The 18,968-nt window shown below is 42.1% G+C and overlaps 1 protein-coding gene across 3 annotated transcripts in view; it reads right to left on the reverse strand.

Moving 5' to 3' along the window:
- Positions 1 to 356: 356 nt before the first annotated feature.
- The window catches only part of nlgn1 (neuroligin 1), a 991,517-nt gene continuing 972,905 nt past the window's right edge, over positions 357 to 18,968 (reverse strand). For all 3 annotated transcript variants that reach the window (XM_034180344.1, XM_034180342.1, XM_034180343.1), the window contains 3 exons: positions 15,316 to 15,472; positions 6,427 to 6,504; positions 357 to 2,878 (listed from right to left, as the gene is read on the reverse strand). In XM_034180344.1, coding sequence (XP_034036235.1) covers positions 2,276 to 2,878; positions 6,427 to 6,504; positions 15,316 to 15,472 — 838 coding nt within the window. In that variant the 3' untranslated portion in view covers positions 357 to 2,275. The remainder of the gene's footprint in view (positions 2,879 to 6,426; positions 6,505 to 15,315; positions 15,473 to 18,968) is intronic.

An 18,968-nucleotide genomic window follows, 5' to 3' on the forward strand; every position in this document is an offset into this window, starting at 1 on the left:
GTTTATTTCCAAACCACCATCATCCACTCCACAAAAGTCCAAATGAGGATTTTGTCCTTGTCTGTAGGAGGTCATCAATTTATTTTCACTTCAGTAAGATATATAAACTAAACAGAATGTAAAGAATCACACTTTAAAATTCTTGCGTGTTGGGAATAATTTGACACCAAAAACAATATAAGCAGACCAAAACAGTGCTCACAGAGTATCTGGCTGTGCACCACATGAAGAATCCACTTGGCTCTTCATTACAGGTTTTTGTCCATTAAGTCTGTATTTTGGGTTTGAGTTTTTTCACCAAGAATGTGTTCAAATTTATTATGCAAACATGGGATAGTAGCAGATGTAAAGAGAGATCAACAACTGTTCCTACGGGCTCACATCCATGATGGCCCCTTCCCACCAAACTGCATATCTGCAATGTGGAATCGGCTCCCAAAGGACATCACAACTGAATGAATTTGGACTTCATTCTAGTACCGTGTCAGTGAAAGAGGGTGAAGCATCCACCCTTATTTTCTTCCTATGACGATAATGCAATGTGCCCTCAATAATGATCACTTTTATGGAACAATGAAAGCTAGGCGAGAGGCTGAAATCTGTCTTTTTACTGCTATTTTTAGCATGTCTAAGCATTTTTCATGGGACACCAGTACAGAATCTTGTTGTACGATGGGATCAACAAGAAAAATAAAATACGCTTCACTGCCCAGAAATGGACTCCTCCACCAGCACATCTTTCCCACTGCCCATCTCCTTGTGTTTTAACGGGTATCCACCACACCTCTGTCAGACAGTCAGCACACCACTCAGATAAAGAAAAGGGAAATGAGAAATGATAAAAACAGTGCAGGTAATCACTTCTATATTGTAAAGTGACCCAATAGGTAGAATAGCAAATAACATTGATCTCAACTGAAGGTACAATGAGTTTGATTGATACAGTGAAATGTGAATTAACCACTATCAAAAAGTAGTACCAACACAGAGTACAAAACTAGTCCTTATATGCCCAGCTCCACTCAAGCTATATTATGTTATGCAAGAAAGTTTTACTATGTTCCCAGTCCTCCCCTTTCTTGCCACTGTCCCCCACCAACATCCACAATCTGGAACTGCATTTCCCATGGTTCTGTGAGGGCGTGCGATTCCTGTAATCCGATCACGTCATAGCGCTCCATCCGAAATTGCCCCAGTGCGAGGGAGAGGGTGGAAAATATTCTTAATAATGACATAATCAGTAGAGCAGCCATCAAGCAGATAAATTGTCATGCGCATCGTGCTAAATTATCCAATTATCCGTTGTCCTCCAGCTCTCTGTGTTGAAGTTGTAACTGTGAGAAAGTCAGTTGGTGGAGCCTCACTTCTGCCGGTTCGGTCCTGCTGGCAGGTTTACAGCGTACTCTCCCCCAGTGATGAGGCCTTAAACAGCCTTGGTGCTTAGTGTACACATCTAGGTATGTAAATTGGCTCTATACAATAAAATAGTTCCCAATCCTCAAAAATAAATGGATGAAAGGTGTCTGTCTCATTTTTTTTCTTTGTTCTTCGAAAGGTTTCCATTGTGCATACAAGGTTTGTTTGTTCACAGCGTTCTGTCCATCCATTGCAGTTTTTTTTTTTTTTTGCCTTATCTTACATACCTTTCATTTATGACGTTAACACATGCCTAAATTGGTTTACGCTACGTCGACTCTGTGCCTCACAAAAAAGAATAATCTGCAGTGTGATGCCACAGGAAAACAATGTGTTTGCTTTCTGTTACAAAGCGCTCCCCTCTTCACACCTTCGAGGCGTGTCTGATACTCTGTTCTGCTCCAAGATAAGACTGCCAAGCAAATGTTTGTCAAAAGATCCCAAAGGCCATATCTATCGTTAGAAAGAAAAAAAAAGTAGTTTGCTGCACTTTGTTTTGCAGCAGTATTAGAAGAAAAATAATAATTTAAAAAAGCATCATCTGCTTTCTTTTAGCATGAGATAGTTCTTTTTTTTTCCTCCTTGATTGGTTCATTTGGACTTTTTTCTTCTTGTCTTAAATTTTTCTACAAAAACATAATTACTTTTTTCTTAATTTCCCTTCTTTCCATAAATCCTTTTAGTATTTTCCATCGGGTATTAACAGGGTGTTGTAGAATCCCAGTGTAATTCCGTGGGTAACTCCAGGATGGCATTTGAGCTTCTGACATATCTGTATGTGCCAGGGTGTCAACCTCAAGTCTCAGCTTCAGCTTTTGCTTCGGCCATCAGTCTCGCCTGCATGGGTGCATCCATAGGGCTATACTCGGGTGGTGGAGTGTGAGTGTGGGTGTGCATGAGGCAGGGTGTTATTCTGCCCGCTGCTGGGAAAAGTGTTGAAAGAGTGCAGCGATGTCAGTCCCCCCATGGTGCTCGGGATCATGGTTATGGTGTTTGGTGTCATGAGCGGGATGTCATCCGGTGAGCGTCTCATGGCCAGAGTGTAGTCCGGTGGACACGGAGTCCTCAGGACCACATCGTGAGAGTGCAAGGAGTCACCCACCCCCCTGCAGTCCCGGTCCAAATCTGAGTGCTGTTTCATCTGAAGAGACATGATCTCCTCCTCCTGAGTGTGAGCCAGGTCATTGGCGGCAGTCCGCTGGGGGCTGCAACGTCTATGCACATCATGTCGGCGCTTATCCTTCTTGTAGTAGAGAGCAGCAAAAGCCAGGATGTTAAGGAAAAGGAGGGAAGCTCCAACAGCAATGGTCACTGACAACTCAGTGGAATAGTCACGCTGATCCACCAGATGTGGCTGGTTATGGCTGTCTTGTGTCTCAGTAGGGAATGGAGTTGGGTTGGGGCGTTTGGTCACCAGAATCTTGGGTTTTGGTGTTCGGTTGGTAACCTCTGGTGGAGGGATCTGATGATGATAAGAAAAAAAATGTACTGTTTAATTATGTAACAACTCAGAATTAAATCTATGACACAATTTCAAAATCATAACTATAAACTCAAACTCTGTCGAACATGAAATATCAATTGTCACTTCATCATGTTAAAATTCCAAATACGTAAATCCCTTCGGCTCTCACCCTTGTTTTCACTCAGGGTCACCACAGCAGATCTGAAGTGGATCTGCATGTTGAACTGGGAAACTTCTGTACTGGAAACAAGTGTACAAACCACTTGGCCACCACCACTATCATTTTAAAACTCCAAGGTTCATGTAACAAAAGCAGCCATGAACCATCAAATCCCACACCCAGTAAAACACTGCGGTTCATGACCTATAGTAAATACTTTGGTCATCTGGAACCTAGCAGCTGTCTTGTACTAAGTGGTAGGTTGTGTTCAAATTAATACTCCATCACACTCGAGACTGAAGGAGCCCGAAACCCATCCAAATAAAAATTCAACCCACATTCGGGAGGTATCGAGGTGCAATTACAGTCGTCGGATGGCATTCTGAGTGCAGTCTAAACAGTCAGGCACAGTTATGTGGCCATGTCCAATGTTTTGCACATGTTTAAAATAATCGTGGTGCATTTGAAGTGGAAAAACTATTGAACAGCAGTCGAAGTGCCATCGGACCGCAGTCTGACTGCATTCTAAACAATTGGATGGCGTGAAAATGGCATTTGTGACATTCTGATTGCATTCAGGGGGATGTTCGACACCTTTCCACACGTCCGAATGACCCGAATGTGCCTGAACCACACCACGAGCGCACCTCAAGTTCTGCTGAATTATATCCTGCAGAACTGCAATTAGAATGCAATTGTATGACTTGTAAGTGCATTCTAATTGTTCTTAATGCAATCTGGCAGCTGTCCAGGTACTCTTACTGTGTTCCACATACATTTGTACCATGTTTGGAGGCTCATGCGTATAGCACATGCACAAATCAGGTGGGTTGGAGCATAGACATTATATACGTAGACGCCTCATAACTTGCTATCTGATAAATTGTTGGCAATTGGCAATGCCACCATTCAATATGGTGGCATTGCCACCATATTGAATGGGTCTCTTCGCAACAGGCTCACACCAGAGTCAACCGGAGTCAATGGAGAGAGAGCGAAATTGTCGGTATTTTGTGTTGCTTATGGTTGCAATATCTGACACAATATAGAAACCAAATCGTGTGGCATTACCTTTCATAAATAAGATTGAACAATAATTTTGGTTATTTTACCATTTTAATATTATATCATGATAACAAACGGTACTTACTTGTAACGTTATTACAGCAGGAACTGGTACTCTCTCTCATTAGCTGTGTTTCCATCCAACTAGTATCACAACTCAAGGAAATTTTCATTAATGCGGCAAAAGGAACAGTGTATTTGTCCGCATCTCCATCCACTTGTTACGCGCTTTTGTTTCACAATTCTTTGGAATTGAGTGGTGTCTGTAATTCACAAAGTAAGGCTGCACCACATTGCAAAATTAACTCCAGTGGAGTTACAGAGTGCCAGCACATGCAAGAAGATTTGCAACAGAATTCTTTTTCAAGGTTTTTAGCTCTCCAGCCACAGTCAAAAGCCTAACAAGGTAGTTTAAGATCATGGAATGACCTGGAACTTTCTTTTTCTGGCCTTGAAAAAAAATGTTCATCTTTGTAACAAATATTAAAGCTATATATATACACTCAACAAAAATATAAACGCAACACTTTTGGTTTTGCTCCCATTTTGTATGAGATGAACTCAAAGATCTAAAACTTTTTCCACATACACAATATCATCATTTCCCTCAAATATTGTTCACAAACCAGTCGAAATCTGTGATAGTGAGCACTTCTCCTTTGCTGAGATAATCCATCCCACCTCACAGGTGTGCCATATCAAGATGCTGATTAGACACCATGATTAGTGCACAGGTGTGCCTTAGACTGCCCACAATAAAAGACCACTCTGAAAGGTGCAGTTTTGTCACACAGCACAATGCCACAGATGTCGCAAGATTTGAGGGAGCGTGCAATTGGCATGCTGACAGCAGGAATGTCAACCAGAGCTGTTGCTCATGCATTGAATGTTCATGTCTCTACCATAAGCCGTCTCCAAAGTCGTTTCAGAGAATTTGGCAGTACATCCAACCAGCCTCACAACCGCAGACCACGTGTAACCACACCAGCCCAGGACCTCCACATCCAGCATGTTCACCTCCAAGATCATCTGAGACCAGCCACTCGGACAGCTGCTGAAACAATCGGTTTGCATAACCAAAGAATTTCTGCACAAACTGTCAGAAACCGTCTCAGGGAAGCTCATCTGCATGCTCGTCGTCCTCATCGGGGTCTCGACCTGACTCCAGTTCGTCGTCGTAACCGACTTGAGTGGGCAAATGCTCACATTCGCTGGCGTTTGGCATGGAGAGGTGTTCTCTTCACGGATGATGCGAAGGAGATGTGTTGCACTGCATGAGGCAAATGGTGGTCACACCAGATACTGACTGGTATCCCCCCCCCCCAATAAAACAAAACTGCACCTTTCAGAGTGGCCTTTTATTGTGGGCAGTCTAAGGCACACCTGTGCACTAATCATGGTGTCTAATCAGCATCTTGGTATGGCACACCTGTGAGGTGGGATGGATTATCTCAGCAAAGGAGAAGTGCTCACTATCACAGATTTAGACTGGTTTGTGAACAATATTTGAGGGAAATGGTGATATTGTGTATGTGGAAAAAGTTTTAGATCTTTGAGTTCATCTCATACAAAATGGGAGCAAAACCAAAAGTGTTGCGTTTATATTTTTGTTGAGTATGTTTTTGTACAATGACAATAAAGGCTCTGCCCAAGTCTATTCTATTCTAGGGAGGTACAGCTTGCACAGATGATGACATCTTGATGAAAGTACTTCTTGAAAGGTACTTTAGTGTGAATGCAACTTTGCAATGTGAGAACAAACTAGACCAAACTTAAATGTATGAAAACATAATCTTTGGTTTGGATGTTCTTCTGGATTTTCAGGTGTTAAAATGCAGGGCAGGAAGCATTAGCTCCTGTATCTCAGTGTCAGATAAGTAAAAATGGAAATATTTTGTTTTAAAATCCCTTTCTTAAATTATTACAGCAAAGTATATTTGTATATTTGTGATACCGAGTTACAGATGTGTGCCTCAGACTACCTGTGTATCTTTGGACAACACACTTCACTGGCATTGTACCAACCCACTTAGCGGTAAGTGGGTACTACCCACAATTGGGGGATTATCCTGCGACGGATGAGTGTTTCATCCGATAAAGTTTTGTACTCTCCTCTGTTTCATCCAGGGGGAGTCATGGATTCTCAGCCTCTTCAATGTACAGTCTCTGTCAATAAGGAATGACCTAAGGGATCTTGTATAGGAATTATTGCCTCTTTCTTAAATTAGTTGGGCCCATTCCAGACTTTTGCAGAGTTGTGATTGTTTTTGGTGGTGGATTTGTTTGACAGTGGATAAGATTTAGATGATTAATTACCAACCTTTGTGGTGGTGGGGATGAGCTGTGTGACTTCATTGAGGCTGTGGAGGTGAGGGACGAGCTCCAGCCACAAGTTGACCTGATGGGATGAGAACAATTGTCACCATGGGCACAACATATAGATATGAACAGATAAGACCTCAGAAATCCAGAACTTCTGAAAAGAAAGAAAGAAAAAAAAAAACTATAGAATTTCTGCATTTGCAAAAGTTTCATAAAAATAAATTTGCAACTGAGATATAATAAAACACATGCCAACAAGAGACAAGGAGACAACAATGATGCTGCTTTCACAAATACGCAGTCAAAAAACATTACACCAGTCCAATATAGCAGAATCACTGTCATCTGCAGTAGCAGATGGCAAATGATGACGTGAGACACAATCATTTTACAGTGTTAATTAGGCAATAATTTACTGAACTGAAACCTACAGCAGTGTTTAACGTTTGGCACAATGGTAGATTTAAACAGGAGGCTGTGACTGTGATTGCCACTGAAAAAGTCAACTTTTGGTAATGTTGCAGCGTAATTTCACTCTGAAATTTCATACAATTTATTCCTGTTGAACTGATATAAAGCCAGGTATCTCTGCACCAAAATAATTCATCTGTCACATTCATGTTTCACCATCCTTAAAGATAAAATCAACATCTTTTTTGTCCTTGTTGCAACAAGAGAAAGATTACTTTTTTTTTTACTTAATTTAATATTTACTTAAGATAAGTGGCAAACAATGCAGGTATTATCATGAATATTATATTTTTATTCTTTGTTTTTCTTCCAAAATTCAGTTGTATATATGTGTTGATGTTTGAGAGTCAGTGTGTCCAAATACTTATGGACCTGATGGTATATCAAAGCAGTCAGATGAGGCAGTGTCCAAATGCTTAAGGAACTGATTGTATGAGGGTTGATTGAAATGTTTTGAGCCTGACTTAGAAAAAGTAGAGCATGGTTCTCCATCATTTGCATTCTGACAAACCAACATTTCTCTTGACAATGTGTGAAATTTTGACCCATTGGGTGCAATGTTGCAGTTACAATATTTCAGTTAACTGAGTCAGAGTGTGTCAGATGAGCAAAATGGACAAAGCTGGCGGGCGTGCTGTGACTCATTATCTCACGAAAAAGGGAGTGTTTCCAAAGGAGAACCATGAGGAGATCTTATGCTCCAGTTAAACTCTGATCAGCCGACTTCAAGAGAAGCAGGACAAGAGTTGAAGACCCAGAATTGCCACCTTGATTGAAATGATCCAAAAGATCCATGGTATGGTCCTTGCTGTCAGAAGAGTAGGTGCCCATCACGTAGCCAGTACTGTCAGCATTTCCTAGGAAAGAGTTCATTCGTTTCTGACAGAAGAGGTTGGGTCCCAAGGCTTCAATCAGAAATGCACAAGGCTCCAGATGTCCAGGGGGAATCTTCATCTTTTTGAGAGAGACCATGGACAAGACCATGGATAAGACCTGGGTCCATTACATTGTTTGACTCCAAACAACAGTGGAACAATGGAAATGTTGGTTCTCCCCAGCAAAGAGGGCCAAAGCTGTCTCATCTGCTGGAAAAGTCATGGCCTCTGTCTTCTGGGATGCTGAGGGAATTATAACCATGGACTATTTCCAGAAGGGACAGACCATGAAATGGCTTACTGTCCAGGGTGTAGCCCACCTCACTCCCTATGACTGCTGGCATAGGCTCCAACCCCCTGTCTCCCTTGATTGAAGTAAGTTGGTACAGAAAATGAATCAAACCCAACAACCTTTCATCTACAAACCTCTCCCTGGCTTCAGTGAATAAGCATCATACCACATATTTGTTCCATTCACCCAGTAAACCAGCTGATTCTAATTAGTTCAACTCTTCAGGCAGGTAGATGAACTACTCAGTGAAATTACCTATTTTAGGTGACCAGATAAAAACAGTATGTGGTCAGACTTTTACTCACTGAAGCCTGGGTTACCCAACTCTGTGTGCAATGAGAACTTTAAAATGTCACAGACGAAAGGTTGTTCTTCAGCATAGACTCCCATGAATTCTGTCGTGGTTTCCACCCTGTCTATGCTCCTGTGTTGATTGCCATTGTGTGCTGTCCATGCCCTTTTTGTGTAGTTGTCCTTTTGTTCTGTCCCCTGTCTATGGTCATTGTATGTCAGTTCTGTGTCCTAATTTGCTTGTCTTGTTCTTTTCCTGTCGTGCACTTGGTTACACCTTTGGTATGCATAGTAGTTTTCTACCTTTGTTTGCTTGGTTTGTCTTTGGATATTTTGTGGTTCTCTTTTTTGTTCTTACTATGGTGTTTTTGGTTCCACTCATTACTGGGTTTCTGTTGAATTACCTTGTGTGTGTTTGTTTCAGTGTGTTCTGGCCTCCCCTACTTTCCCACACCTGTCATTCATTTGGTCATTTATGTTCTATTGTTTAAGCCTGTATTATTCCCCATTTGAGTTGCCGGTTTCTTCACCTTGGTTCCCCTGCAATTTTCTTAAGTGTTGATTGTTCGTTTATCTTTGTTACCTCCCTTACGTTGCTGCATAGGTTTATATTTCTCCTTGATGTTTGCCTCCTCAGTGAGCCTTGCCTTTGTTTGTCATCCCCTGTATTTTGCTCCCTCTATTTACTCGGTCGTGTGTTTCCCTGTATTTTTGGTTTGTGTTTGTCACAGTTACTCTGGTTTTGCACTTTGGACATTCTGTTTGTTTGGACTTATTCACATGTTGTTGGACAATAAATCACCCTGCATCACTTTCCATCCCATTCTGGTTACTGACTGCATTCTTGGGATTGTTTTGAAACAGCTAATGCAACAAATTCAATGCACTTAGTTCACCAATGTTTATGCTTTGCGGAATCCTGAGTTTCCAGATTAAATCCAGTTTCTTTCTGATGGTTGAACAATTTAACTAAAATAAAGTGGTTTGAGGTTGAATGTTAGAGTCAGTTAAATTTATCAGATTACACACTGGGCAGTATGGTGGCTTAGTGGTGTAGCACTGTTGCCTCACAGCAACAATGTCATAGGATCAATTCCCACCTGTGAGCTTTCTGTGTGGAATCTGCATGTCCTCCATGTTTGCAAGGGGTTTGCTCCAGGTGCTCCGGCTTAATCCCACACCCAAGGAGATTCAGGTTAGGTGGATTGGAAACTTTAAAAATTGACTTTAGGTGTGTGTGCAGGTGTGAAAGTGTGTTTGTCTGTCTATATGTGGCCCTGTCCATGTACATTGTAATTTTTTGGCAGATGAAAACCTTTTGATGTCATGATAGTCAATGTGTAAAGGATTATTCTCGTGCCAGTTTCACCTTGATATCTTGCTTGGTATTGAAATAATGACATTGGAGACAGAACTTTTCAGATTACCCTCAAAAGAGTGTAAATCAATGTTTTTTTATCTCACTATTACCAGTGCTACATGTCACCTTGGTGTGGACTTCTCCTTCCTGATCTTTCCATTAATTTCATAAATGAACACCAGTCAGTTAATTCATGTGTATCTTGGAATAGAGCAGTGGAGGAAACAGGTGTTAATTCAACTGTCATACCAAGTAATACACTACCTTCTATTTGTCTCCTCCACACATGCGCATCATGTGCATAAAAGCATTCCTCCACTAGAAAACATGTCAACTGTCATTGCATCTTCTTAATAACAATTTTTTTTTAAATATTGGTCTATCTGGTTTAATTTATTGAATGCCCACAAGATATTCACATCATCATCATCTTCAACTGGTTATCTGGGATCAGGTCATGGGGGCAACAGTTCTAGCAGGGGACTCCAGACTTCCCTTTCCCGGGCCACATTGACCACCTCTGACTGGGGGATCCCAAGGTGTTTCCAGGCCAGTGTGGAGATATAATCGCTCCACCTAGTCCTGGGTCTTCCCCGGGGTCTCCTTCCAAATGGACGTGCCTGGAACACCTCCCTAGAGAGGTGCCCAGGAGGCATCCTTACCAGTTGCTTGAACCACCTCCGCTGGCTCCTTTCAAGGAGAAGGAGCAGCAGCTCTAGTCTGAGCTCCCCACAGATGACCAAGCTTCTCACCCTATCTCTCAGGGAGACACCAGCCACCCTCCTAAGTATGCCCGTTTCTGCTGCTTGTACTCGCGATCTAGTTCTTTTGGTTATGACCCAACCCTCATGACCACAGGTGAAAGTAGGAATGAAGATTAACCAGTAGATCGAGAGCTTCACCTTTTGGCTCAACTCCCTTTTTGTCACAACAGTACGGTAGAGCAAATGCAATACCACCCTTGCTGCGCCGATTCTCCGGGCAATCTCACACTCCGTTGTCCCCTCACTCGTGAACAAGACCCTGAGGTACTTGAAGTCCTTCACTTGGGACAAGACCCCATTCCCTACTCAGAGCAATCCATCGGTTTCCTGCTGAGAACCATGGCGTCAGATTTAGAGGTGGTGGTCCTCATCCCAGCTGCTTCACACTTGACTGCAAACCGATACAGTGAGTGCTGGAGGCCAAAGGCCGATGACCGACAGATCTATTTTTAACATGTCTCTGAATAATGAGACAACTTCACCCTGCTCCTTTGTGTCTCACTCACCTGTTTTCACAGAGATTGTATGACATGAATAGAAAAAATTAGTTTGACATGCCCCAAATAGACTTGCGCTATATGCCTTAGGAAGCACACAGTAGATCACCATGATCGGACCCTAAGTCTGCTTCTCCAAAGCACAAATAACATGGAATGTTATTGGCAGAAGTAAAAAAAAATAGAAAAAATACAGTATCCTGGAACTGTATCTCAAAATCTAATCAACTCTTCCTCTACCCTAGGGCCAACCTCTCCATGCAATTTCATTAAAATCCATCCATGTGGAAAAGAAAATGATTGCATGAAGCAAAAATCAGCTCACATGTAATAAGTTCTAAGAAATGAGCCCCAGTCATGTAAGACTTTCTTGTAAGGCACTGAAGTAATCACGTGGAGAGATAAGTTTCTGTAGTAGAGCTGATGCTTTGAGAAGCAGCAAAATTTGGAAAAGACTAGGAAGAGATGTAATTCAAGCAGTCTAACTCGCTAATGTGAGAAATTAAGTCTACGTTCTCACATTAAGCAAGATATTGTGTTCCAGAGGCCAATGCTCCACCCACATCTTTTCATTCATACATGTTCTATACCCATCCATCCATCCATCCATTTTCTTCCACTTTATCTGGAGTCGGGTCGCGGGGGCAGCAGCTCAAGCCAAGCCGCCCAGACCTGCCGATCCACACACACCTCCCCCAGCTCCTCTGGGGGAACCCCAAGGCGTTCCCAAGCCAGCCAAGAGATGTAGTCCCTCCAGCGTGTCCTGGGTCTTCTCCGGGGCTTCCTCCCAATGGGACGTGCCCGGAACACCTCTCCAGCGAGGAGTCCAGGGGGCATCCGGAAAAGATGCCTGAGCCACCTCAACTGACTCCTTTTGATGTGGAGGAGCAGCGGCTCAACTCCGAGCTCCTCCCGAGTGACCGAGCTCCTCACCGTATTGCTAAGGGAGCGCCCAGCCATCCTGCGGAGGAAACTCATCTTGGCCACTTGTACTCACAATCTCATTCTTTCGGTCATGAGCCAAATCTCATGACCATAGGTAAGGATTGGAACGTAGATCGATCGGTAAATTGAGAGCTTTGCCCCTCTACTCAGCTCTCTCTTCATCACGACAGTCCGATACAGAGACCGCATCACTGCAGATGCTGCACGATCCGTCTATCGATCTCACGCTCCATCCATCCCTCACTCGTGAACAAGTCCCTGAGATACTTAAACTCCTGCACTTGAGGCAAGGACACTCCACTGACCTGAAGAGGGCAAAGCACCTTTTTCCGGTCGAGAACCATGGCCTCGGATTTGGAGGTGCCCGGACGCTTCACACTCGGCTGCAAACCGCCCCAGTGCACGCTGAAGATCCTGATTTGACGAAGCCAACAGAACCACATCGTCCGCAAACAGCAGAGACGAGATTCTGTGGTTCCCAAACAAGACCCCCTCTACACCCTGGCTGCGCCTAGAAATTCTGTCCATAAAAATAATGAACAGAACCGGTGACAAAGGGCAGCCCTGGCGGAGGCCAACGTGCACTGGAAACAGGTTTGACTTACTACCGGCAATGCGAACCAAGCTCCTGCTGCGGTCGTACAGGGACTGGATAGCCCTTAGCAAAGGACCCCGGACCCTGTACTCCCGGAGCACCCCCCACAGGGTGCCCCGAGGGACACGGTCGAACGCCTTCTCCAGATCCACAAAACACATGTGGACTGGTTGGGCGAACTCCCATGAACCCTCGAGCACCCGATGGAGCGTGTAGAGCTGGGCCAGTGTGCCGCGACCAGGACGAAAACCACACTGCTCCTCCTGAATCCGAGGTTCGACCATCGGTCGAATTCTCCTCTCCAGTACTTTGGAATAGACCTTACCAGGGAGGCTGAGGAGTGTGATCCCCCTATAGTTGGAACACACCCTCTGGTCCCCCTTCTTAAACAGAGGGACCACCACCCCAGTCTGCCAATCCAGAGGCACTGTCCCCGATCACCATGCGATGTTGCAGAGGCGTGTCAGCCAAGACAGTCCCACAACATCCAGAGACTTAAGGTACTCAGGACGGATTTCATCCACCCCAGGAGCCTTGCCACCAAGGAGCTTTCTAACCACCTCGGTGACTTCGGCCTGGGTAATGGATGAGTCCGCCTCTGAGTCCCCAGTCTCTGCTTCCTCTTCGGAAGACAAAGAGGAAGCAGACAATTAAGGAACAAAGAAGACAATTAAGACTTGCGGGGGAGTTGGAGCCTATCGCAGTGGTTATTGGGCAAGAGGCAGGGTGTAACATGGGCAGTCTGGCAGACTGTCACATATAGACAGAGAAACACATTCACACACACCGATCGTCAATGCACCTAACTTGCAAGTCTTTGGAAGTACGAGGAAGCCAGAGTACCCGGAGGCAACCCACACAAACATGGGGAGAACATGCAAACTCCACAAAGAATGGACCAGGTGGGACGTCATTCCATGATCTTCTTGCTATGAGCCTACACTGCTAACAAATAAGTCAGTGTGCCACCCAACCCAACATCTTTCTTCATGAAATGTATGAATTTCTTTCCAATATGAGTTTCCCCGTGTCTGTATGAGATCCCATTGCATACATTGTTTTGCAGGCTGAAAATCCTCAGATTATGTTAATATCTGCTTTTAAATTATTTATGGGTGTGAATGAAAGAATACGATTGTTTGTTTTTGTTTTTTTTTTTAATTTGGCAACTTGTCCAGGTTGAACACTGTTTCTCACACATTGTATGTTAAACAGTTGGGTAATAGTATAAAAGAGACCCCTGTGATGCATCCCATATTCTGCACTCTCAGTAATAACCTTGACTGTTACAAAGCTCTGTGGTGTGAAATGAATTGGTTTAAAAGTCCTTTTAGGTCGTATCAGTTTTTATCAGCATTTTACACAGTGGCCTTAAATAGGCAGAGGAAACACAGGCTGAACTGCAGTACAGAATCACACACTGATCAATACCTCAGAGTGTGTGTATTTGGACCTGTCTAATGGAAAAATGGTTGATGTCCACAAAAATGTACATACAACCTAACAACCAGCAAAGACTTAATCATAACTACAAGAACACTCAGAAAATGTATTTCTTCACCAAGGACTAACAGCCTTCTTTTGTTTATTTCTCTGTTGACATGTTCCTTTTAGCTCTATTTTTACTGTGAGATGGTCATTCTTTTGATCACTTCTGTGGCATACTTTGATCATAACTGCTGACCTGTGATCATGATTTTTAACTGTTGCTGAGCTATGATTTTCATCACCAATCTTTGATGCTGAACTGTGATTTTCACCTTTAATGCTGATTGTCAATCTTTTATTGTGTTCACTGAGCTTTGATCATAATCACTCATCTTTGATTGATAATGTGTGATCCTACAACATCTTACAATTTTTTTTTAAATTTACAATCTGTGATTCAACTATGAATTTGAATCACAGATTGTAAATAAAATAAACATACCATTGCAAAAAAAAGAAATAAAGTTAATTTGCATTTACACAGTGAAGAAGCTATTTTTGTAATGAATAAAAATCCATAAAGTTTTTTTTATTATTTTATTTATTTACGTGTGGCTAATAATATATTTGTTGTCTTTGCTACTGTTTGTATCCTTCTATCACTTTGTCTGTCTTGCTTCAGTCTTGTGATGAAGGTAAAAAGGATCTGGATGAAGGGACATATGGTGACATCAGATGTATGCAGGTGAAGTTAGATCCTGATTGATCACTGCTTATATCATGCTATCAAGACCAATGAAATCAGCCAGATCAAAGAGGAAATGCAACAATAAATTCAAAGGAATCCAGATCAGTGATTAAAGCTCAGATCAAGGATGAAAGCAGCACCAATAAGGATAAAACGAAGCTCAAATATAGAATTTGGATAAAAGGAAACCGGTTCAAAGGTGAAATCTCAAAGGCACACATGTTTGTGATCCATACAAAAATTCTGTCAACCAGGCCTCTCCAACCCTGGTCCTGGAGGGCACCTGTCCTGCGTATTTTCCATGTCTACCTGTTCCAGTCACATCTGGTCACTTAACATTGGTGTTTTGCAGCTCTTGATTGACTGAGTACACCTGAATAAGATAATTAGGTGTGGTTGGAGTAGAAAGAGTTGTAAAACATGCCGGCGGGTGCCCTCTAGGATCAGGGCTGGAGAGGTCTGCTTTAAATTCTTCTTTGACCCAAGATCGATATCTCCAACAAATTTCATTGTCGTGTCCTTTTGAGATGTCCATCAACAATTAATCTATCAAACAGACAAGTTAACAGTGAAACTAAAACCTCCTTGGTGGAGGTAAAAATTAGCCATTTGGAAGGATACCTTATTGGCACGGTAGTGCTCTTTCACTCGAGGTTTCAGACCAATGTGCAAGTAAAGCTGGTCTTTCTGGTTGTAGCGTGTCCATGCCACTTCCTCAAAGCGGTTGGGCTTGGTATGGATAAACTTGGTGTCCTGTGGAACGGGCTGATTTGGGTCCCTGTGGGGGAGAAAAAATATGAAAAAGCAGTCCCCAGTGTAGGAATTAACAGTCCTTTGGCCGGTAGTACAGTGATTGTTTAATAGAAAAACAGTGCACATCTGCATTGGATAAAAACTGCAACAGTAACGATATTGCTACTATGGGTTACAGGGGTGGGCAATCATGTGCCATGAAGGGCCGAGACCCTGCAGGTTTTCCTTGCTACCAATCACCTCAGCAGGTGATTTCATTAATGATCAGGTGTTTATGCTCAAGAGAGAAGCTAATCAGCAACCCACCTGGTGAGGTGATTGGTTGCAAGGAAAACCTGCAGTGTCTCGGCCCTCGTTGCCCACCCCTGGGTTATGAGGTTCTGTCATCAAGAAAAAAGAAGATCAAAACAAAGCAAAAGAGGAAAAAACCTAGACTGGACCCTTTCAGACATGACTGGATGTTATTAAAATTTTAATTTTGACCTAACTCCAGCATCTCCCTGCACCCATGAAAACAGTGCATTGCAATAATGAGATGCAGCCTGCAGGTTTCATCAGATTTTAATCAAGAATTTCTGAGATATCAAAATTGGTGAAAATCTAAAGGTCAAAAGGCATATCTGATGACTTTCATAAAGATACTTGTAAAAAAAAAAAAAACCTTTAGAGTGAATACATTTTTTTTTTCCAAAATTGCTTCTAGTTTTGTCTCAAATTTAACCCTCTGGGGTCCAAGGGCATTTTTTGGACAGTTCACTCGCCTGGCATAAATGTTTTATTATTGCTGTTAACAGCTCTCCCTGCATCCCACAATCAAGTTTTATGTCTCTTTTTTTCAGGACAACCTGTGCTTTCAGAATATATATGTTTTTGTTGTGTTTTATAAGTGTAATAAAGGTTTACAATCAAAAATAGGCAAGGAAAAAATAAAGCGAAAAATAATTTTGCACACACATTTATTCAAAACACACAGCAAACTATAATGAACAACTGTTTTGACACTTTATAAAGGTAATTTGACGTCTTGTGTGAAAGATTGTGTGAAAGGTTCAAACAATAAACACAAATACACATTTTGAACAATATATACAAAATGGTGTATGCATTTTGTTGTCCATTGATATGGTAAACAGTGCTTTACGCAGAGAAAGTAACAGAGTTATCCAGTAACATTCACATGCAAAGTAGTGGAGCAATCCTGATAGTTACACACTCTTTGTTTGAGCACGTGAGATTGTCATCAGGGGCTCTCCGTGTGCTCCTGCTTTCACTGATCACTGTGCGCAATGGCGCAGGGCGCACTGAGTATGTACTAATAGTATGTACTCATTGGAGCACCCAGGGGGCTATTCAAACGGGCCAACTAGTAACATATCACTCCTGAAAACGATCTTTGGCTTTTCACATGAGGTAAATCTGCCCTACAATTGGATTTTGGAAAACCATGTGACAGTGAACCAATTCCGACTGGACACTCACATTGTGCATGTCATCACACAGCTTCTATGAGGAGTACAAAGATGGCCGATGGCTGGCTCAAAAGTGCATGGGGTTACTTGTTGGGGGTACTTGTTTCCTCATACTTCAGAAATTTTGTACTCTGAAACGATTTGTAATGTTCATTATATTGCTCATTGTGGTATTTAAAATTGCAACTAAATTCCACAAATATTACTTTTTAGGACTTTTAGAGTGAGTGTGTTATGTATGATTTGAGCATCAGGTCATAGTTGCCTTACACCTTAATGTACTGATTCTCCAAGGCCAATGTATGTTTGTTGTATGTTAGCCCTCTGTGGCCGACGCTGTCGTATATGACGGCTGGGATCAAGCTTTACTAAAAAATAAATATGTTTTAATGATATGAGATAGAAACTTACTGTTTTTTGCTGAAAAGTTAATTCCGCAGACTTTCGATCCACCATCAGCCATCTTTGTACTCCTCATAGAAGCTGTGTGATGACGTGCAAAATGTGAGTGTCCAATCGGAATTGGTTCACCATCACATGGTTTTCCAAAATCCAATCGTATAGCAGATTTACCTCACGTGATAAACCAAAGTTCATTTTCAGGAGTGATATCTTACTAGTTGGCCCATTTGAATAGGCCCCTAACTCCTCCAATGTGCCCTGTGCCATTACGCACAGCGAAAGTGAAAGCAGAGGGAGAGCATCGCATGACAATCTCACATGCTCAAACAAAGAGTGTGTAAATATTAGGATTGCTCCACTAGGTTGCATTTGAATGTTACTGGATTACTCTGTGACTCTCTCCCTCTGGCATAAAGCACTGTTGACCATATTAATGGAGTGAGGGAGAGGGGCTGCTCCTCAGACTGTAGGAGCAAAAGTGTGAAAAGACCATTTTGTATATATTGTTCAAACTGTGCATTTGTGTTTATTGTTTGAACTTTTTGTTGTACAGTCTTTCACACAAGACCTCAAATTACCTTTATAAAGTGTTAAAACAGTTGTTTATTATAGTTTGCTGTGTATTTTGAATAAATGTGTGTGGAAAATTATTTTCCGCTTTACTTTTTCCTTTGTTATTTCTGATTGTAAACCTTTATTACACTTATAAAACACAACAAAAGCATATATTATGAAAGAACAGGTTGTCCTGAAAAAAAGAGACATAAAACTTGATTGTGGGATGCAGGGAGAGCTGTTAACAGCAATAATAAATCATTTATGCCAGGCAAGTGAACTGTCCAAAAAATGCCCTTGGACCCCAGAGGGTTAATTAGTTAGTCTGTCAAGTGAAAACTCAAAAACCACAGAGATTATGTCTTTTTTCAGGCAACATATGCATTTTCCTGAAGATATGCAGTAAGCCCACTTCTCAAACCCCTATACAATGAAGCCCAGTCTTGTACCCACTGATTTGTGCATTACATAGATTACATACATTGCTTTTTTTACTTGCTTCATATCGTGACAAGTATAACTTAGTACGATTATAGTTGTCAGTATACATCAAGTCTGTCTGGAGTTTTTTGTTGTTGTTGTTTTGATGTACTTCACAGTATTAAGGGCCCCTTCACACATAGGAATGTGGTCGAATTGCATATGAATTATGCATGAAGCAGGAATTGTATGCAATATGTGTAATATGGAAGCTGCCTCCAATGCCTCGTACACCTGTTGCTACAACTACACTCAACAAAAATATAAACGCAACACTTTTGGTTTTGCTCCCATTTTGTATGAGATGAACTCAAAGATCTAAAACTTTTTCCACATACACAATATCACCATTTCCCTCAAATATTGTTCACAAACCAGTCTAAATCTGTGATAGTGAGCACTTCTCCTTTGCTGAGATAATCCATCCCACCTCACAGGTGTGCCATATCAAGATCCTGATTAGACACCATGATTAGTGCACAGGTGTGCCTTAGACTGCCCACAATAAAAGGCCACTCTGAAAGGTGCAGTTTTGTTTTATTGGGGGGGGGATACCAGTCAGTATCTGGTGTGACCACCATTTGCCTCATGCAGTGCAACACATCTCCTTCGCAT

The sequence above is a fragment of the Thalassophryne amazonica genome, chromosome 10 (genome assembly GCF_902500255.1).
Source record: "Thalassophryne amazonica chromosome 10, fThaAma1.1, whole genome shotgun sequence".
Classification (NCBI taxonomy): domain Eukaryota; kingdom Metazoa; phylum Chordata; class Actinopteri; order Batrachoidiformes; family Batrachoididae; genus Thalassophryne; species Thalassophryne amazonica.